Source organism: Delphinus delphis, chromosome 16, assembly GCF_949987515.2.
Source record: "Delphinus delphis chromosome 16, mDelDel1.2, whole genome shotgun sequence".
In the NCBI taxonomy this organism is placed as follows: domain Eukaryota; kingdom Metazoa; phylum Chordata; class Mammalia; order Artiodactyla; family Delphinidae; genus Delphinus; species Delphinus delphis.
In genome coordinates this window covers 33,675,764-33,698,737 of record NC_082698.1, presented here as the reverse complement: position 1 = coordinate 33,698,737, position 22,974 = coordinate 33,675,764, and the positions used below count along the sequence as shown (strand labels likewise).

Below are 22,974 nucleotides of genomic sequence, written 5' to 3'. Positions count from 1 at the left end.
ACTGGCTTTGGAGCTAGGTAGACCTGGGGTTAAATCTTGGTCCCACTACTCTGTGACTTTGGACTTAAAGTCTTAATCTTCCCAAACTACATTTGTAGATTGGGATGCTAACAGTATCTACATCATTAAGCTGTAGTGAATACTAATGAGATAATGCATGTAAATCACCTAATAGTGAGTACTTGGTCGTGTGTTACTGTTTTTTTTGTAGTCTTTATTACATTAAGCCAGAAGCAGCAGAATATGACTCCTCTTTAGTCCACTAAGTCTCTGGGGAATTGTCGACAGGGAGTGCTCATCTTCTCTGCTTCTCTCCATAAACGTCTCCCTCCACCTTGTCACCAGATCATCTCTATAATTAAGCATAGATTCCTTCAGAGAGAAGATTGATAATTCTTGCTATGCAAAAATTCTTGGGATAAGAATTGCTCTTCTTTTCTTCCTTTTTCCAGTGTTCTATACATACCCACCTTTTATCCCTTCCTGCCTCTCTCTGTTCACTTAGCTATTTGTTATTGGCTTTATTGGCAAATTTTTAGAGTAATTATTTTTTACTTTACTTTTCATAAGAGTGGGTAGAGGGTTAAATCGACTACATGTCGTGATTAATGCCTTTTTTGAGTGCTTGGATTTGGCTTTTAGATTTGTGTTGCATCTATTAAATTAAGAAAGGCAGAACTATGTACTTTCTAGGGTTCTTTTCAGGACCCTAGAATATTCTATCATTTGGTGAATTTTGGATTCTGGCACTTGCCAGGTCATCCTTCAATACTTTGTTTAAATGTAATTCATTTCTGTGATTTAGAACATTTCTTTATCTCAACTTCATTTCTGTGTACTCTGCTCAGAATGATCTCGTTGATATGGATTGTGGTTGACAAGTGGTTGTATCAGCTTGGAGTGCAACTTGTACTCAGGACTGGAATGGCAGATGGTTACCAAGGGTCAGGAGAGACTTATCAGTAGGCAGATCAAGACCTACTCTTCCTTCTCATTCACAGTACTAATTCTTTAATGTTATTTTTATTTCCTATATTGGGACTTACCTTTCTATTTTAATAGCAGAAGGCATGGAATGTAAGTAGTTCACCCATTTCAGGCTTTGGTTTTCTGTTAATGGATGGTGGGAAATACGTATGTCATGATATTGTTTTTCTCCATACTAATAACATCAATAGAAAAAAAGGTGTTCACCTGCTATAATAGTTACACTGCTATTATATGTTTTAATATATATGCTGTAATATATGTATTATATCCTTATATATGTGTGTATATATATAAATAGATGCTATGATAGCTGCACTGGCAGTGTTCTGAAGCGCTATAAAGCAGGAGTAGTTTTTAAAGCTCTAGAGAATAAATTGGAAAGGCACACTAAGGTTTGGACTTTAAGAACTTTCTAAAATAAAATAGACTTCTGGGAAATAACTATTGTTTCTCTTCTTTTTATTTATATGTCAGTGTTATTTTTTAAAGAGATAACAGTATTGCCTTTGCACTCACAAAAGGAGTCAAACTTTCCTTTGGAGTGACACTGTAGTAGGGCAGTCCTGAAATACCTCTTGCTAGTTTTTTGCTACAATGCTACAAGAGTAATAGAAAAGAAAAAAAAAGAGCAGGTTCTTTTGGTATTTTCTGTTTACTACCTGGTATTTTAAGAGCCAGATAAATATCAAACTTTTATTAAAATATGTAAAAAATGATCTTAGAAATGCATATATATACATTACTTAAAGAAATATAACACTTGTTCACAATTATGAAATAAAAATTTGTTTATAGCACACCAGGGTCAGTTAAATAAATTTCCTCTTGCACACAAATTTTCCTTTGGTATAATGTTGTTTGTTTAACTAAGAGTTCTTGTTAGCTATATGTGTTAATTATAGGAAAAGCATGAGATGGGAATTCTGGTACTGCCTCAGTCACTCACTAACTAGGTGACGCTGGGCAACTAACTCATTTACCATTTCTATGCCTGTTTCCTCATTTGTAAAAAGGAGGCAATGATATTTTCTATGGTGTGGTGTAAGAAATAAATGCAACATTAGTTGTAAAGATTATAAAAGTCCCTATACAATTGTCAGGTATTAGGGGTAGTCAACTCCTACAGCATGGGTAATTGAGTGTTAGCTACTTGATATTTGCAGCCAGTACTTAATTATTCAGCAGATGGTTCACTTATTTAACAAGGATTTGGATGTCTCTTATGTACATACTATGATAGTAGCCAGTGTATATTGAACACTTACTATGTGTCAGTTACTGTGCTAAGAGTTTTTCGTATGTTTACTATAACTTAATCCTCGTAACACTCTGATGTAGATACTTTTTAAATCCCTATTTTATTGTTGAGAGAATTTGGTTTTAGAGAAGTTGGATGGCTTAGCTGAGGTTGAACAGCTAGTAAGTGTCCTTTTTGATTCCATCCATCCATCTGTCCATCTATCAATTATTTACTGACCACCTGCTACATGATAGGCTGTATTCTAGGGCTGGGTGTACAACAGGGAACAAAACAGACAAAAACTCTCTGCCCTCCTGCAACTTACATTCCAGTGAGCAAAGACAGAAAATAAAAGTGTGAAATAGAGAGTATATTCAATAGTGGTAAGAGTGATGCAGTGACAAAGTAAATTCCTTTATTTTAGAAAAAAAAAAAAGCAGGAAAAGGAATTGTGTGTGTGTGTGTGTGTGTGTGTATGTGTGTTTATAATGTGGATATTGTGGCCAGAAAGGGCTTCATCAAGAAGGAGACCCAAAAACCTGAAGGAGGAGAGGGAGACAGCCATGTGTGAGAAATGTGATCCAGCTAGAGGAAACAGCATGTGCGAAGCATAGGACAGGAATGTGCTTGGTGGGTTTCAGGAACCACAAGGAGGCCAGTGTTGCTGGCGTGGAATAAATAAAGTATTAGGAAGTGAGGTAATTGTGATAATATGGGGCAGAATTATGTAGGGCTTTATAGGCTGCTGTAAGAAAAATAGGGTTTTGAGCAGAAGAGAGACATGGGGTCTGACTTATATTTTAGTGGGATTATTTTGTCTACTTTGTTGAGAACAGACTGAAGGGAAACAAGGGTGGAATCAAGGAGACTGGTTAGGGAACTGTTGGCAATAATCTAGGCAAGACACGTTGTTGGCGTAGTGCAGGGTGATACCAGTGGAGGTAGTGAGATGTGGCTGGATTGTTTTGGTGGGGAGGTGAGAGAAGAGAATAGTCAGGGATGATTTCAAGGTTTTTTTGCCTGAACAACTAGAATAATGGAGTTTACTAAGATGAGGGAAGGCTGTGGGAGGACCAGGGTTTGGGGAAGAAGATAGGAATTCATTTTGGACATATTTGAGATGCTTATCAGATATCCAGTTGGAGTGATGCATGAGTTTGAAGTTCAAGGGAGAGGTCAGGCCTAGAAATATAAATTTGGGACGTGTGAGAGTGTTTATGGAATTTAAAACTCCAAGTCTAGGTGAGATCTAGAGACAGTATAGGTAGAAAAGAGACGATATCCAAGATCAGAGCCTAGTTCTAGCTTAGCTCTTGAAGGCCCAAGTTCTTAATGATTGCAACCTTATATTGCTGTGTCTAGTGTTATAATAGGTACTCACTAAAAATCTGCCACATGGAGGCTGCCCTCAAGAAGCTTATGGTCTTTGTGGAGAAACACAATATATGACATATACTTGAAACATTTAAGTTATAATGTAAAGAAATATTTGTATATAATGTGTCAGAGTGAGCAGACTGACTTTTTGTCTGTCCTACAGATGAAAAGATTACTTGGCATGGAAATGATTGAAAAAGGCCTGCTGGAGGAAATGGGACTTGAACTGAACCTCAAACCATGGGCAACAGATGGGGGCACACACTTTTGGGAGGTCCCCAAGACTGCTTTCAGGTTCAGTATGGTCCAGTGGTTCACACTCCGTGCTCCCAACTCAGGGGGCCCAGGATTTGATCCCTGGTTGGGGAACTAAGATCCCACATACTGCAACTAAGCCTGTGTTCCGCAACTAGAGAAGCCCGCGCACTGCAACAAAAGCCCAGTGCAGCCTAAATAAATAAATAAAATAATAATTTTTAAAAAGATACAGATTAAAATTAACAACAGGAGAAGGCACATCAGGCAGGATTTAGGAGAGTTCCAGCAGGGAGCTTCCAATTGTCCTTTCCTGCTGGAGTCATGTGGACAGCACTTATTTCCCCCAGCAATGATGCATGGTAACAGTCATGGAGTATTACTAACCAGGGAAGCTCTCCCAAGCCATGGTGTCTTTTACTGGGGGTTGGTCCCATAGGCACAGCTGACTGCCTGAGTTGCTGACCTTAATCTTCAGCCCCTCCAGAGCTCATACCATGTGGTTCCATGCCCCCATCAACTGTAAATCACATTGTAAGTCACATTGTTAGCTTAGACTATTTGGCATTGCCCAAGGCGCCCAAGTAAACAAAGGCATCTATCAGGCAGGACATTCCAAAGGCTAACCGCCGAGGAGTTGGGAGCAAGGGCCAAACCTTTTTTTGGGCAAGGTTAATCCTTTCCTTCATGGTGGATGGGGAAGTCCCTCAATGTGGAGCCAGCAGGAGCTAAAATACAGTAGGAGTGCAAACGTCATGTTTAGAGAACATTGGGGTGATTGCAGTATGGCCTTGTACTTGGGAATATGAACTCTGGAGCCAGATTACCAGGATTCATATCCCATATTCATGTTCATTCCACAACTAGCAACCAGCTGTCACTTGCTAGTTGTGGAATTTATGACAGTTACATAATCTGTAACTTATCTGTAAATTAGCAAGGGTAATAACAATACTACGTTACAGGCTTGTTATGAGGATTAAAGAGTTAATATATAAAGCACTCAGAATATGTCCTGACACATAGTAAATGCTGTAGAAATCAGTAGTTTGTTCATTCATTCCTTCATCATTCACTTAGTGATTCTTTTTTGAGCACTAGTATGTTTGAAGACTTCATCTCCTGAATCTCAAACTTTTATTTCCAGATGCCTAGTGATATATCTAGAGGGCTATGGCTCTTTAAATATTAACATGTTCAAAAAGAAATTAAGTATTTTCCACCCAAATTATTTCTATTAATGTCAGTACTATCAACCTAGTTTCTTCAGAGATTTTATTTTAAGATATCAGCTCTTGCAGAGATTGGGCTTAATAAAGAGTAAATTTTGGTGAACTGGGAAGTTAATGTTAGCTTTCTTTTTGTATATATACAGGTCTGTGTATGATGACCAACCAAATGCACACAAGAAGTTTATGGAAAAGTTAGATGCTTGTATCCGTAATCATGACAAGGAAATTGAAAAGATGTGTAATTTTCATCATCAGGGTTTTGTAGATGCTATTACAGAACTCCTTAAAGTAAGGACTGATGCAGAAAAACTGAAGGTAAGAAATAGTTAAAATTCTGTTTACCTTTGCTCTCAAATTACTCAAGTATTAGTTTATAGTGCATATTTACAAATCATTATTAAATGCACTATTTTTAAGAAGTGGATTAGTGTACATATTTGGGAATGCTCTATTAATACAGTTGTCATGCTAATGACAGGAGTAATCTCTTTTTTTTTTTTTTTTTTTTGTAAACCAAGTAATGCATTGACTTAACAGGATTTCTTTCCATGCAGGGAATTGAACTCAAAAAATTCACACAATGAAAGGCCTCATTTGGAGTTTTAGAGTTCTAAAGTGACGATTAGTACAATATTGATAAAAAGCTATCTTCTGAAAACTTCTAAAAACTTACTATAAATGATTGTGTTCTCAAAGTTATTTAATTATAGTGAAATTGTTTTTTTTCTTAGTTTAATAGCAATGTGTAGTTTTCTTAAGGAAAATTGGTCTACATTTTCTGCCACACAGCAAAAACATTATTTATTAAATGAGACCTGGATTTGTTCTGTCAGAATACAAAATATTTAGTTATAAGAATTGTCCTATTTATCTTTCTTTACATTTGGAGAGCTTAGCAGACAGAATGACCCTGGTTCACCAGAGGTTATGATTAGAAAACCATTATATAAAGGATATTCAGATAACAAGAGACCAAATACAGCATCAATGAGGTCACTGAGCATCTTTGTTCAGAAATTAATGAGATTTTTAATAAACCAGAATGTGCTTCCTTACTATGATGACCTAATGAGTCACTTAATATGTGGGAAAATTTGAGGTTGAGCTTTGCCTGCACCTGCAGCATTAAAATGTTGCTGTGGATTGAGATTTCCGTGTTTGATGTTAATCAACCACCCAGTGTTTGCATTCAGCAAAGTATGAATGTTTAATTACCATAAAATGCAATCACTATTTCCTACAGACAATGAATGGCACATAGACCTCATTGAAGTTATCAAAAAGGGACCAGTGGTCAACTGGGTCAGTGATTTGAATTGTTTTACAGACTTAGAGAAGCAAGTAAAGTTCAAAAATCTGGATTAAATTTGAGAAGTTTGCCACAGAATCTGTTAAAAAGAACTGTCATAAGTAATTGAAGTTAACAAAAGCCCTTTTCAATCAAAAGTTCAAGTTCAAGCTGTAGAGTTAATTTGAATTTGCATTTCTTTGTTCTAAGTTTCTCATGAAGCATGATCTGATTACAAGGGTGAGCAGTTACATCAGGGCAGTTTTATGCGTATTTGTCTAACTAAGGTGAAATTATTTTTAAGGTGCAAGTTACTGATACCAACCGAAGATTTCAAGATGCTGGAAAGGAGGTGAGAAAATGATACATTTTTTTGAGTATTCAATATGTGGATGCAATTTAACTGTTCATTTTAAAATATGGACATTTCTTCTTTTTAAGGTGATAGTCCAAACAGAAGATATTATTCGATGTAGAATTCAGCAGAGGAATATTACAACTGTAATAGAAAAATTGCAGTTATGCCTTCCAGGTAAGTTAAACTTGTCTATAATGTAACGTTCAGCTTGGTGAAATTGTAATTTAATGGTAGTGTATAGTCATTATTCATTATAGGTATTACAGATTACTTGGTGATTGTCCCCGCCCCCCAGAGCCCATGGTATTCTTTCTTATCTACTTTATTCCCTGAATTTTCATGGTTTTCCTTATTATAAGGCCCCTATTTGATGATCTGTCACATCAGTCTCCTAGAACAACCCCTACCTTTCCATTTCCTTTCTGCCTAGTTTGCCCTTTGTCCCTCCCCAAACCACCCCCTGCCTTTTTTCCCCTCAGAATACTTTCCCATGGAGAGAGTGTCTTTTGATTACATTTTCTTTCATTTTCCTAATTTGCCTAATTTTTTTACCTTTAGTGTTCCATTGTTTTCTTTTTGTCACTTAAGCAGGTTTGCCTTTGGTCACAATTTCATTTTGCTAATAAGAAAACATCCAAAAGTGCTAGATCTTTTCCCTTTTTCGGTCTTGCCTTTCCTCTTATATTTTGGGAAGACTGACTTTTTAGGTTTCTGAGTTTCTGGTGTCTCTGTTAGGGCTCACATATTCCTGGGACATCAAATAAATTCTGAAGAAACTAACCAGTACTTTCTTTACCTGGATATACCCTGTTCAAACAAAAGGAAACAGGTATATGACATCCTTTTTTAATATAGTAAGCTAAATCTCAGTGTCCCATTTTTAACTTTTTTTTTTTTTTTTGGAAGGAACCTGAACCTCCATATCCAGGGCAATAGAATAAGGTGCTTTGTATAATATTTATATAATGTAAATTTAGCTTAGACTACAAATTATATAAACTGTTAGAATATTTTATTAGCTAAAAAAATTGTTTTCTGACTTGTGAGAATAAAGCTTTTCTTTTTTGTTTTAGAATCACTGAAATTCTGCTCATCTTAATTTCTAATGGACCAGGGATATGTGCACATTAACTTTTAGTAAATAAAATGTCTGCTTATTATGTTAGGTTTTAGGGTTGAGAAACCTATTTCCTTATAGTAATGCTTAATAATACTTCTTTGTCACCATCAGATACACTGAAATAGTCATGAACACACTCTAGGTTTGAATGCTTTGTCCCTGAATGGTAATAAGCCTAAAAAATTGGGTACTGATGGAATAAGAAAGAGTAAATTCAGCTTATTCAACCCTAGTGGGCTATTTGAAATAGAGAAATAAAGGGAAGTAGAAGCTAGATTTTTTTTTACTGCTACTGTCTTTGCTGTCAAGGCTGGACAGGAAATCTGAGTTCATGTCGACATTGTGTTATTAACAGCCACATCCAGAACTACTACCTCCTTTCCTCCATCTATCCTTCTATCTAATTATACACTCATACCTACTTTTTTTGTTTGTTTGTTTGCTGTACGCGGGCCTCTCACTGTTGTGGCCTCTCCCGTTGCGGAGCACAGGCTCCGGACGCGCAGGCTCAGCGGCCATGGCTCACGGGCCCAGCCCCTCCGCGGCATGTGGGATCTTCCCAGACCGGAGCACGAACCCGTGTCCCCTGCATCGGCAGGCGGACTCTCAACCACTGCGCCACCAGGGAAGCCCCATACCTACTTTTTTGTGTCAGGCATTATGGTAGATATTGGAAATATGAAGTTGAAAATGATATAGTCCCAGCTCTGAAGGGTCCCACCATCTAATGTGAATAAAGTCAAGAAAGCCATTACTGTACAACTGCCTAACTCCTCCTTAGGTTAAGAGGAGTATGGGAGGATATAAGAAGTCACAGGGTAAACAATGCATTTTCCTGGTGTATTAGTTAATTAATTATTTTTGAGGAAAGCATTATTTTTATATGAAAACAATATGGAAATAATATAAGGTAGTTGTGAAATTTACACGAATTGTTGGGTTAAAACAGGAGACTTCAAAGAAAGTTTATACTTGTAGCAGCAGTTTTTTAGGCTCTTTCCTAGGTTATGTGTTCACTGTAATGCTTTGATTGGAAAATGTGAGATATATTGCATAGCAATAAAGGGACTTTGATAGAGATATATATAGGGTCTGCAGAGTTAGGACTGGTTCATTATAGCCACCATTGCAGTTTTTATGGTTTTTCAGGCAGTTAAACAATATCTTTTGTGAACCTGAAGACCCCTAGGGAGTAGCCATAAGACTGTAAAAAATCTGAAAAAAAAAATGTGTCTATCTCTCTTGTCTAGGAAAATGTGAGCTGACTTGATGATCTAACAGTAATTTACCTACTTTATACTTTGAAATTTTACTAAGGATGAATGGTAATCTACATTGTTGCATTAAAACCTTTTTGGTGGCAGTGTGTCTTCTTGCTGAAGCTTATAACAATTTTATTGAATAATTGTATTTCTGAGCCTTTGATGGAAACGATAAAACAAATATAGATACTTTGTTATGTTTATTTATGCCTTTATTATAATTTACTCTCCGCTGTAAACTTTTGAGTTTTTTCTTTCTCTGTGCGTTCGGTGTAAAATTTTGTTTAATGAGCTGTAACACAGTTGCATTATTTTATTTGGTATATTGAATCAAAATCAATTAATCTCACTGTTGCTCAACTTTCTCTCTCAAATAACTAAAATACAAACTTCCACTTCCACTGCAGGAAGAGATAGTAGTAAGTTTCTGATTAGGATAATTGTTACTAGGTTGATGTCTCAGTTATAGTTGTCAGCATGTACAAGTGTTCCCAGTTCAATATAATGTATTAATTTATATAATATAATGTTCAATATATGTAGAAATTAAAATGTTTTAATTTAATTGAAGTATAAAATTTTATTTGAAAATATAAGCCTAAATCAAGGTATGGAGAAAATTACTGAATTTATATGTTCTTCTCTGCTTTATTTTCATCTCTCAAAAATTTTTTTTATTTTGAAAGCTAAAATAAGTTATATTTTTTAATGCAGTGCTGGAAATGTACAGTAAGCTGAAAGAACAGATGAGTGCAAAAAGGTGAGTTGTTTTCTTTCCTAATTATTTTTAATAAGAGTTTTTTTTCCTATTACTGAGAGCATAGGTAAAATTACTGTAAATTATAGTGAATCATCTGAAGTTTTGCTTTTCTGTGTTTAACTATTCTTTGTTAATGCAATTTGCCCATCAGGATCATTCAGTAAAGCAGTTCTTAGCCATTTACTTGTGGATCCTTGTCCTTTGTAATTGATATCAGAGATTGATAATATTGATGAAGAACAAATAGACAACTGAACAGGAATGAAAAAATATTGATTAACTTAACAACACGTTAACGTTGCACACAATCAAAGGCTAAGTGTATACTTTGTGAAAGCAAAGCGTGGGTAGTTACATTTTGACAATCTGGGCTAGTGTAGTTCATGTTCTCTTTTATAATACATATGAATACATGACAGATGAAAGATAAAGTGATTTAAAGTAGTTTATGAATTGCTGTAGGAGCATTAGATGTAATTATGTTTAAAATGTTTTAAAGATGAACCCTTTTAAATTACATAGAAAAATCAGAACGAGATGTGTTTGAAATAGGGAAATAATCATTTCTTCTTGTTTATTAATAACTGCTTAATTATCACATTGCAGTATATGCAAATCTATACTCAGATTTGTATATGTCCTGCTTCATAGTGCTTTACATTGAATTTTATTGGTCTTTACCAATTGGTACTAATTAGTAGAATGATTTTGTTCCTAACTAATACATGAGCCATAATCTATTCTGAAGGCATCTTTTATTTTATGTGTATATTATTAATTTATTGTATTTTATCTATCAAAGTTGTACATCCTCATATTTTAAGTACAATAATAGTTAATAGTTCTGTGTGTTTGTTGCAAAAAAAAAAAAAAACAGACATCACCTTCCCTTTTTGCCATTCACCATTCCTCCTTCCTAGGGGCAAAAACCTTTACCTCTTTTAAGAAATTATTTTGGTATTTACATTTATGTCATTAAATAACTAACTTTTACTATTACTTCTCTATTTTTAAGCTTGGAGCATTATATATTTCTTCAGATATTTCATAATCTAATATTTATATCTAAATTTACCCAGTTGTCCCCAAAATGTCTTATATCTTCTTTTCCTTCCTGAAATATTGGTTAGTATGTATTTTTTGTCCCTGTAATCTGGAATAGTCTTCCCACTTTTCTTTGTTTTTCATGAAAAACAAAGAAAAGGTTAGTTGTCTTGTACACCAGGGCATCTTGGATTTGTTTGATCATTCTCTCATGATTAGATGCAGATTACATGTTTTTGGCATGAGTACAACATAAGTGGTATTGTGTATGACATCAGAAGGTATATGCTATCAGATTATATCTAGGTTATCCTAAATTTGATCATTTGTTTAAGGGGATGGCTATCAGATCTCTTAAGAAAAGGTATATTTTTCTCTTTGCAATTAATATGTAATCTGTGGGGGGTGATATTTTGAGTCCTGTTTCTTGACAGTCTTTCACCCAGTGGTTTTAGGATTTTTATTTTAGTCATGTATCACATTGGGGTTACAAAATGGTGATTTTTATACTTCTATCATTCCTTTAACATTTATTAGCTGACTTTTTTATGTAAAGAACTTTTCCTCTTTTTAGCTGTTTTTCTGATTATCACTATGGACTCACAGATTTTTAAAAAATAAATGAGTTATAATCTGTAATTCTCTTTATTCTTTTTGATGCACAAATTGTCCCCAGTTTGGCTAGGGGAACCCCTTAAGCCAGTTCCTGTGTCCTCATTTGTCTTTGAGTGCTTTCTTGCTTATCATACAATGAGTAAGATGTTCCAGACTCATGTTGTGCTTTTCTTGCCCTAGATCTGGAGCCGTCCTCCAAAGTACAGCTCCTTTTAGTGAGTAATGGTATTTAGAAACTAAGATCTGCATCTGCATGCTAGGTAGCCTTATTATATAACACACACACACACACACACACACACACACACACACACACACACCCTATCTTTCATGCCCTCCAGCTTCCACGTTTGCCATTGACAAGTTTGAAGTCATTCTGGTTTCTCATCCATAGTTTGTGACTCACATTTTCTCTCTTTTAGCATCTTCTCTTTGTCATCTGTGGTCTGTAATTTCCTGGTGTGAGCTTTGATGTGGGTGGGTCTGTTTACTTCCATTGTGCTGGGTACTACGTGAACCTACTTTTGTTTTTAAGTGAGTTTATTTTTAAAACTTTTTTTTAGTTTTATAAATTTATTTATTTTTGGCTGCATTGGGTCTTCGTTGCTGTGTGCGGACTTTCTCTAGTTGCAGCGAGCGGGGGCTACTCTTTGTTGCAGTGCGCGGGCTTCTCATTGTGGTGGCTTCTCTTGTGGAGCACGGGCTCTAGGCACACGGGCTTCAGCAGTTGTGGCATGTGGGCTCAGTAGTTGTGGCTCGTGGGCTCTACAGCGCAGGCTCAGTAGTCGTGGCACATGGGCTCAGTTACTCCCTGGCATGTGGGATCTTCCTGGATCAGGGATCGAACCCGTGTCCCCTGCATTGGCAGGCGGACTCTTAACCACTGCACCACCAGGGAAGTCCCTCTTTTTCTTCTTTAAAAAAATTATTTTTTGTCACACAGATATCAGTGTTTTAAGTCAGGTTGGATGTACCAAGGTCTCTGTTAGTCCAGTGGTTGGGACTCGGAGCTCCCACTGCAGGAGCTTCTTCCCAACCCCGGGCTCGCGAACCAAGATCCTGCAAGCCCCGTGGGGTGGCAAAAAAAAAAGAACAATAACAAAGTAAAAAATAAAATAAGACTAGGAAACTAACAGATATGTTAGAAAGAATGTAAAAATAAAAATATAGATGAATCAACAACCGGAAGGTACATCAGTACCACAATAGTAAAAAAGAGGAGGGAAAAGGAAAAAAAGGGGGGGGCGGAGTGAGGCCTGGGATGTGGAGGGCGGGGCCTAAGCAAGGGCGATGGGCGGTGGGTGGGGCCAATGCTCTGGACCCACAGGTCTGGAAAAGGCCCTGGGGGCTGTGGGGGGTGGGGCTTAGGCTCAAGGAACAGAAGGTTACCAGGCGTGCCCCCCACCCCTGGTCTCAGAGGGCGGGGGACCTCACCTGGGAGCCTAGCAGGCTTCCTGGGCTCCAGTGGTCGGCGCAAACACCCTCCTCTCCTCTCCTGCTCCTCCGTCCTGGAGGGCCCCTCCCAGCTGCCTCTCCTGATCTCCCCAGCCTCCCTCCTATGCCCCCAGGACCGGCGTGGCCTGGATGGGGTTTTGGAGGTGGGGGACAGGCTTGGGAGCTCAGCAGGCTCCCCGGGCCCAGTGGGCCAGGCGATCGCCCTCTGCCCCTCTCCCACTCCTTCCGGAGAGTCCCTCCCACCTGCCTCTCCTGATCTCCCTGTCCTCAGGGGCACCGATCCTGTCTGGCCTCCACTTCTCCTCCCCGCTGCGTCCCCCTACCTCCAACTGGTTCACTCCCATGTCCTTGGGCGTCACAGCCCCGCACCAGTGGCTGGCAGGCGCCCTAGTTGTGGGGAGATGCTAACTCCGCGTCTTCCCACACTGCCATCTTCACCAATGCTTTTTTTGTGTGTGTGACCTCTCCCGCTGCGGAGCACAGGCTCCAGACGCGCAGACTCAACGGCCGTGGCTCACGGGCCCAGCCGCTCCGCGGCATGTGGGATCCTCCCGGACCGGGGGGCGAACCCGTGTACCCTGCATCGGCAGGTGGACTCTCAACCACTGCGCCACCAGGGAAGCCCTATTAATGGCTTTTTAAATGGTTTTTGTGACACAATATTATTTCTAATTGCCTTAAAGAGTGTAACATTTTCCAAAATATTTTTCTTAAAATATATTTTACTTTGATTTGATTTAAACCGGTGCCGTGTACTTTTTTGAAGGTAGGGGATGTGGATGGGAGAGATATCATGAAATCATATATCAAATAACTAAATATTCTGATTAAAAATTTTGGAACTATTATACATATATACATTTAAGGTATTGTGATGACTGCGATAATGCTTGTCATGTTATAGATTTCGATGAAATGAAGTAAAGAAGTTGTTTGTTAGTGAATTTTCATCCTGCAACTTTTTCATGTGGTTTTTGTTTGTGCTTAGTAAATAGAAATAAATGTTAATTTTATTTATTTTATTTTTACTGTAACAATATCCTTTTTGTTGGGAGTGTTGGACTGATTATTTGGACTTAATTGTAAAATAAATGTAATAAGAACTTTTTATAGAGTGTTCTTTTTAACTTCTCACAGGTATTATTCTGCTCTAAAAACTATGGAACAATTAGAGAATGTGTATTTTCCCCGGGTTAGTCAATACCGGTTTTGTCAGCTAATGATAGAAAATCTTCCTAAACTCCGTGAAGATATTAAAGAAATCTCCATGTCTGATCTCAAAGACTTTTTGGAAAGCATTCGCAAACATTCTGACAAAATAGGTGAAACAGCAATGAAACAGGTGAGACTAAAAAGTAGAATTTTATTTATTTATTGAAGTATAATTGATTTACAGTGTTGTGCCAATCTCTGCTGTACAGCAGAGTGACTCAGTTTTACACATACATTCTTAAAAAGGAGACTTTTAATTTAATGTTAGTTAATAATCTAGGTTATAGAATATACCCAAAGTTTACTTTTCTTACATAAAATACTTGTTTTTGTTTAGTTTTAGCCTTTTCTTAGCTTTCCTAATTCTTGTTTAGAATGGATTTCATCAGCATTTCTTCTTTTGTTTGCAGTTATTCCTTATTTAATTAAGTAAAGTTGATCTAACTTGATTCACCAACTGATCTCTCAGCAATCTTCCCCATGTATGTAGTATCACATTAACTTTTTTCAGCAAATTTGGTATAAAATTAGCTAAACAGAGGCGGCCACAGAGGCAAGTGGGAGCCCTTTTATGCTAAGGTTATAAATTGTTCTCTTTTTAAAGCAACTTGAAAATATTATCTTTGAATTAACTCCTACAGCTCAGTAACAAAAAGGCAGTTATAAAATTAATGTACCTACCTTTTGAGTCAGCAGTTACTCCCCTAGGTATTTACCAGTGAGAAATGAAAGCGCATCCTCACGATGCTCGATGCTCAGCAGCTTCGTTCACAACTAGCCAAAAACTGGAAACAAGCCAAAGGGACATCAAAAGGAGAATGGATACACAAATTGTGCTATACTCATGCAATAGGATATTACTTAGCAATAAGAAGGAATGAATTTCTCCCAGACATTATGCTGAGCTACAGAAGCTGGACACAGAAAAGCACACACTTATATCTATTTGCATGCAATTCTAAAGCAGGCAAAACTAATTTAAGGTTAAAAAAAAAAATCAACACAGTAGCTGCCTCTGGGTGGGGAGATTGCCTGGGAAGGGACACAAGGGAACTTTCTGGGGAGATGGAAGTGTTCTATACCGTGACAAAGTATATCCGCTTGTCAAAATTGTATAGTTACGATCTGTATATTTTAATGTATGCTCCTTTCAGAAGACATATCTTACATATAAACATATAGAGAGATTGAAAGCAAAAGGATGGAAGAGTTGTATCGTGAAAAGATTAACCAAGAGAAAGCTGATGTATGTACATTAATATTAAAGTAGGCTTTAAGACAAAAAGCTTAAGAAAGAGTAACATTTCATAGTGATAAAAGGTTCAGTTCATCAGGAAAATAAACAATTCTAAATTTATTTCTATCTAATAACATAGTCTCAAAATATATAAAGGCAAAAATTGTCAGAATTAAAAGGAGAAATAGACATCTTGACAACCATAATAGATTTCAACACTCCTCTCAGTAACTACTAGAGCCAATAGATATAGTAAGGATTTAGTCCTTTAAAATAATGATTAGCAACCCTGACCTAATTGACACATGTAACACTGTATCTCTTGATTTCAGAATATACATTTTTTTTTTTTTTTGCGGCACGCGGGCCTCTCACTGTTGTGGCCTCTCCCGTTGCGGAGCACAGGCTCTGGATGCGCAGGCTCAGCGGCCACGGCTCACGGGCCCAGCCGCCCCGCAGCATGTGGGATCTTCCCGGACCGGGGCACGAACCCGTGTCCCCTGCATTGGCAGGCGGACTCTCAACCACTGCACCACCAGGGAAGCCCCAGAATATACATTTTTAAAGAACATTTATCAAAATTGATTGTTTTGGTCCATAGAGGAAATGTCAATACATTTCAAAGGATTGAAATAATACAGAACATATTATCTGGCCACATTGGAATTATTCCTGAAACTGGTAATAAATAGATAAGTAGAAAATCCCTATATATTTGGAAATTAAGAAATAAAATTCTAAATAGCCCATGGGTCAAAGAAGAAACTCATTTGAAACCAGAAAATATTTTGAATTATAATGAAAATGTGATATATGAAAAACTTGTATGATATGATAAAAGTCAAGTTTAAGGGAAATTTGTAGGCTTAAATTTATAAATTAGGAAAGAAAGGCAGAAATCAATGATCCTAAGTATCCATTTCAAGAAGTTAGAGAAACAGTAGCAAGTTAAACTCAATGAAAGTAGAAGTATTGATGTGACACAAAAAGCACAGGCAACATAAACAAAAATAAGTGGAATTACATCTAACTCAAAAGCTTCTGCATAGCAAAGGAAACAGTGAAAAGACAACCTACGGAATGGAAGAAAATACTTGCAAACTGTATATCTGATTAGGGGTTAGTCTCCAAAATATGTAAGGAAATCATACAACTTAATAGCAAAAAACAAAACAAAACAAAACTAATCACCTGATTAAAAAGTGAGCTAGGGATTTGAAAAGACATTTCTCCAAAGGAGACATAAAAGTGGCCAACAGATATATGAAAAGATGCTAAACTTTATTAACCATTAGGGAAATGCAAATCAAAATCACAATGGGATGTCACTTTACACCTCTCAAGATGGCTATTATCAAAAAAACAAAAGATAGCAAGTGTTGGTAAGGATGTAGAGAAATTAGAACTCTTGCAAAATGTTGGCGGGAATGCATAATGGTGTAGCTGCTATGGAAAACAGTATGGAGGTTCCTCAAAAAGTTAACAATGGGGACTTCCCTGGTGGCGCAGTGGTTAAGAATCTGCCTGCCAATGCAGGGGACATGGGTTTGATCCCTGGTCCGGGAAGATCCCACATGCCACAAAGCAACTAAGCCCGTGTGCCACAACTGCTAAGCCTGCGCTCTAGAGCTCACGAACCACAACTACTGAGCCTGCATGCCACAACTACTGAAGCCTACGTGCCTAGAGCCTGTGCTCCGCAACAAGAGAGGCCACCACAATGAGAAGCCCGAGCACCGCATCCAAGAGCACTGCTCGCCACAACTAGAGCAAGTCCATGCGCAGCAATGAAGACCCAACACAGCCAAAAAAAAATTAAAATAAATCAACTAATTAAAAAAAAAAGTTAACAATGGAGCTATCATATGTTCTACTATGGGTATTTATCCAAAAAACCTGAAATCGGGGTCTTGACGAATATTAGCACTCCCATGCTCTTTGCAGCATTATTCACAATATCTAAGATGTGGAAACAATGTAAATGTCCATTGACGAATGGATTAAGAAAATGTGGTATGTACCTGTAATGGAATACTATCCAGTCTTTAAAAAGGAAATTATCAGCTATCTAAGTTAGTCAAATTCATAGAATCAAAGAGTGGGTTGGTGGTTACCAGGGGGAAATGAGGAGTTACTAATCAACAGACATAAAGTTTAAGTAGAGATGAACAAGCTCTAGGGAATTCCTTGGCAGTCCAGTGGTTAGTGATACCTACCAGGGTTCTTGGCCTTCCCTAATCAGTAGAAATTGACTAGAGGCCAGACAAGAAATTCAGCCAAGGCTTTACTGGGGCCCCTGCTGCAGCAGGGGGTGAGTGAGAACAGACAACAGGTTCCCTTGCTTGCTTACTCCCTGAGGAGGGGCGAGCTTGTTCCTTATATGGGGTGAGGGTAGGGGTGTGTCCATGGGTCAGGCCGGAGGGGTGACTTAGGTGTTTTGCCCACCCTTTAGGTGGCCTCATGTGTAGAGGGCATGCGCAGTACCCTGCTTTTGCTCTGGGCTCTTAAAAAGTGGCAGTGGGGTTTTTTGGTCCCTTTGTATCTTTTGTCCACAGTTTGCCCCAACTGTGCATGCATGCAGTTATTTTTAGTCCCTTATAGTATCTTTGTATTTTGTTGCTGGAGGAGAGGTTCGTCCAGGTGCAAGTTTTGCAGCATTGAAGCAAAGGGTCCCAGGTCCTAGGCCTGTCTCAGTTAGAACTCTGAGCTTTCACTGCCGTGGGCCCAGTTCTGTCCCTGGTCGGGGAACTAAGATCACACAAGCTGCACAGTGCGGCCAAAAAAAAAAAAAAAAATGATGAACAGACTCTAGAGGTCTTCTATAAATATCAGTATTATACCTATCAACAATAATGTATTAAATTATTGATATACATATTAATAATGTAATATGTATGTACACTTAAAAATTTGAGGGTAGATCTCATGTTAGTGCTTACCACAATAAAATAAAATTGAAGAAAAGAAACTGGAAGGAGATAATCAAGAGTAGAAATCAATATAATAGAAAACAAAATACAAAAGGGAGTATCAGCAAAGACAAAAGTTGGTTCTTAGTCTTTTCAGATAAAATTGATAACCTCTGCAAGACTGTTGAAAAAAGGAGGGTGTAAATCATGAACAAAAATGGGACATCATTCCAGATCCTATACCTACAGACATTAAAAATATGAGGAAATATGAATAACTTCTTGAACCAATTTTGACTACAATAATTTTTCAAATAAACTTAATTTTTCTTTTTCCCAAATAGGCACAGCAGCAGAAACTCTTCAGTGTTATTCTGCAGAAGCAAAATAATGTAAAATTTGGGAAGACTATATATATAAATGATAGAATTCTAGAAGAAAGGAATGAAATTGTATTGAAACCTGTATTTGAGGAAGAGGATGAGAATGAAGAGGAGGTGATGGGAAATTTGTTTCTTTCTCTTTCTTTCTTTGTATCTTTTTTTGTTTCTATCTTTGTTTCTTCCTTCCTTCCTTTCTTTTCTTCCTTTTTTCCTTTCTTTCCTTCCTCCCTCCCTCATCTATTATTGGATGTCTTTTTTCTCTTGAGTTGTAATGTTGTCTGTGTGACACTCAGTCTTGCCATGTGGAAACTGAATTTACGTAGATCAGTTTGTAATGAGCTATTAGGGCAAAGGAGTCGTCTGAAATGTTAGACTGAATAACTGACAGATAAACAAGGTATATTGTAGATTATATTTGTAAGCTGCAGATAGTTGAACCTAGGTTTTCTGCCATAATTAGCAGTAAAAGTGTAAATTTAATGCTATTTTTGTAGTGATCACTGATAATTTAATTACCTGTGGCAGACATTTAATTGCATGATGGCTTAACCTTGCCATTTAGACTAATTCTGGATAGCCTACCTTTTTTTCCTTTGGCTGGTGCTGAGATACTACAAAATAATTTTAATATGATTAAAGTTAAGTTTTCAATTTCTTAAAAAAGTTTTAATAAGTCTAGAAACCTTGAAATTGTCCTAAATATTTGCTTTCTTTTATCCTCTTCATTCAAATTCATTCCTAGTGCTAGTGCTTCTTTTCTTCCCTCCACGAAGTCTTCTGTTGAGCCTACTTTTTATCTTTTCTGTTGAATTCCTTTTGAATTTAGTTAATACCATAAGGAGTCTAGTATTCCCATTGTTTATAAGTTTTGCCTTGTCAGTGAGCGTTTAAATTCTTTTTCTAAGGACACTGTTGGGGTGTAGTAAGATCTTTTAATTGATTGATTAAAAAGGAACCATATAAATATGTGTCCATGGCTTCTCTGTGTTTGGGGAAACCACTGAGTGTTCAGTATGTACATTTGCATTATATGCCTGAGGATGAGTGAGTCTGTATGTATTTGTGAGTGTGTATATATATGTGTGTGTACATATATGTATGTTAATATGTATATATGTATGTATATACATTTATGTTTGCATATATAGTAGATGTCTGATATACAGATAAATAGCCTTAAATAGTTTAATGTCTTTCTAATGTGGAATTAATGTGGCCTGATTAGTCCCTTGAAATGAAATAAATGTTTTTGAAATCTACTTTTTTGCTCTTTCTTAATCAATATTCAGAGAATCTCTGTAAGTCTTTTCTCCCTTGAGATTCAGAATGGTAAAAATGGACCATCTAGTCTTCGTGTCTCAATTTTCCGTAGTCTGTTTTGTATATCTTTAATTGCTGGGAACATTGCCGTCAGGCCCAACACCCAAATCCATACTCTAAGAGAAATTTGGTTGTTTCCCTGTTCTTTCCGATCTATTTAATTATTACTACATTTTGTTTCTATCATTTTCCCAAATAAGTAACTCTATAATAAAAATAATTCAAGTTCACTCAGAGGATTCATGAGAATAGAAATGTGTTCCTTTAAAAAGAGTTTATTTCTCAAGTTTGGGGAACTTTATATTACTGTTTCTTTAATTGTAAGATGTACTTTAAAAAATATTATTAACATCTCAGAATCAGGAAACATTTTAAAATTGATGATACTACAGTTTCAAGTGGTAGTGTTTTTTTTTCTTCGTTAGTGTTCCATAAAATAATAATGATGATTTCTTCAATTTGATGAAATAATTATAAGTCATGCATAAGAGAAGGAACGTCATCTATAGGTAAATCATACATTTGTGCACCATCTTTACCAGAAGCAATAATGATGTATCTAGTTATCCATAGCAATTTTCTGGCAATCTATCAAACATGATAAAGATATACAGTCTCTCCCCCTTATTACCTTATAATCTAAAATAGTCAACAATGATGATAAATATATGCAGAATGAATTACTAAACAAATGCCAAAACAAAATAGGCATTGTGTTTATAGTGTGTGCTTTTTATAGTTGATAAATGTTATAATACGAAGTCCATGAATCTCCTTGTCTAACTTTATATTATTCAACAGTAGACTAGTAGTTTGACCTATAATTTTTAAAAAATGGTTTTATTTTTCAGATCTTAACTGTTCAGGATCTTGTTGATTTTTCCCCTGTTTACCGATGTTTGCACATTTATTCTGTTCTGGTAAGTATCTTTTGTATATGTGCATGGGTATATATATATATATATATATATATGTCTGTGTGTGTATACATATGTGTGTATGCACATTTGTGTGTGTATATTTGTATTATTAAAAAGACAGGTATGCATTTTAGGCCTGCTTTTCTAAAGGCTGACCACAAGCTCATTGAGCTCTAAACCTTCATGCAATATTTATTTGTGAAATATCCACTGTGTGTAAGGCATTTACTTTTTTCTTTAACTTAATCATGGTACACTTTCAAGTATGCTTTTCATGTATGTTAAAAGAACCTTACATTTCTCCCTTCTTGCCTTTGTACTGTTGTATCACAGTTACTTTTAAGTATGTTACTTCTACATTTGTTTACCCCACACTACATTGTTTTTAGTTTTGGTTAAACAATTATCTTTTTAAAAAACATAATTGCACTATTCTGATATAATTCATATACCCAAAATTTTACCCTTTTAAAGTATACAGTTCAGTGGTTTTAGTATAATTCACAAGGATGTGCAACCATTACAACTAATTCCAGCACATTTTATTACTACAAAAAGAAACCTCTTACCTGTTAGCAGTCACTCCTTATTCTCCCCTCCCCCCAGTCCCTGACAACCATTAATTTACTTTCTGTCTCTATGGATTTGCCTATTCTGGGTATTTCATATAAATGGAATCATACTATATGTGGCCTTTTGTGTCCAACTTCTTTCATATAGGTAGAAGTTTAAGTTATTGATTGAGATCTATCTTCTTTTTTATTGATTTTATTTTTGGCAGTGTTGGATCTTTGTTGCTGCTCACGGGCTTTCTCTAGTTGTGACAAGTGGGGGCTACTCTTTGTTGTGGTGTGTGGGCTTCTCATTGCGGTGGCTTCTCTTGTTGTGGAGCACGGGCTCTAGGTGTGTGGGCTTTGGTATTTGTGGCACGCAGGCTCAGTAGTTGCAGCACACGGGCTTAGTTGCTCTGTGGCATGTGGGATCTTCCTGGATCAGGGATTTAACCCATGTCCCCTGCATTAGCAGGTGGAGTCTTTTTTTTTTTTAATTTTATTTATTTATTTATTTTTGGCTGCCTTGGGTCTTCATTGCTGCACGCGGGCTTTCTCTAGTTGCGGGGAGCGAGGGCTACTCTTCGTTGCGGTGTGCAGGCTTCTTATTGCAGTGGCTTCTCTTGTTGCAGAGCACGGGCTCTAGGTGCACGGGCTCAGTAGTTGTGGCTCACGGGCTCTAGAGTGCAGGCTCAGTTGTGGCACATGGGCTTAGTTGCTCTGCGTCATGTGGGATCTTCCCGGATCAGGGCTCGAACCCGTGTCCCCTGCATTGGCAGGCAGATTCTTAATCACTGAGCCACCAGGGAAGTCCTGGCAGATATATTCTTAACCACTATGCCACCAGGCAAGTCCCTTTCTTCTTTTTTTTTTTTTGCGGTACGCGGGCCTCTCACTGTTGTGGCCTCTGCTCCGGACGCGCAGGCTCAGCGGCCATAGCTCACGGGCCCAGCCGCTCCATGGCATGTGGGGTCTTCCCGGACCGGGGCACGAACCTGTGTCCCCTGCATTGGCAGGTGGACTCCCAACCACTGGGCCACCAGGGAAGCCCCCTTTCTTCTTTTTTAATACAGACATTTAAAGCTATAAATTTCCTTCTAACCACTGCTTTAGCTGCATTCCATGAGTTTTGGTGTGTTGTGTTTTTGTTTCCATTTATCTCAAAGTATTTTCTAATTTCCTGTGATTTCTTCTTTAACCCATTAGTTATTTAGAAATGTGTTTAATCTCCATGTTTGTGAATTTCTGTTCACAAACAAAAGTTCTTCTGTCATTGATTCCTAATTTAATCCCACTGTAGTCACAGATCATACTTTGTATGATTCCAGTCCTTTTAAGTTTATTGAGGCTTGTTTTATGGCATAACATGCTTTATCCTGGAGAATGTTTCATGTATACTTGAGAATAATGTGTATCTGGCTGTTGTTGGGTGGTGTTTTCTATAGC

The 22,974-nt window shown here is 37.2% G+C and overlaps 1 protein-coding gene across 6 annotated transcripts in view; it reads left to right on the top strand.

Annotated features, from left to right (window-relative positions):
* The window catches only part of EXOC6 (exocyst complex component 6), a 318,511-nt gene that overhangs the window by 161,827 nt on the left and 133,710 nt on the right, over positions 1 to 22,974 (top strand). For 5 of the 6 annotated variants that reach the window (XM_060034465.1, XM_060034466.1, XM_060034468.1 and 2 more), the window contains exons 2-8: positions 5,238 to 5,409; positions 6,687 to 6,734; positions 6,824 to 6,914; positions 9,837 to 9,882; positions 14,134 to 14,338; positions 18,699 to 18,851; positions 20,909 to 20,977. In XM_060034465.1, the coding sequence (XP_059890448.1) occupies positions 5,278 to 5,409; positions 6,687 to 6,734; positions 6,824 to 6,914; positions 9,837 to 9,882; positions 14,134 to 14,338; positions 18,699 to 18,851; positions 20,909 to 20,977 (744 nt within the window). In that variant the 5' untranslated portion in view covers positions 5,238 to 5,277. Of the gene's footprint in view, positions 1 to 3,771; positions 3,902 to 5,237; positions 5,410 to 6,686; positions 6,735 to 6,823; positions 6,915 to 9,836; positions 9,883 to 14,133; positions 14,339 to 18,698; positions 18,852 to 20,908; positions 20,978 to 22,974 lie in introns of those variants that run through there. The other variant, XM_060034463.1, reaches the window with a different exon arrangement.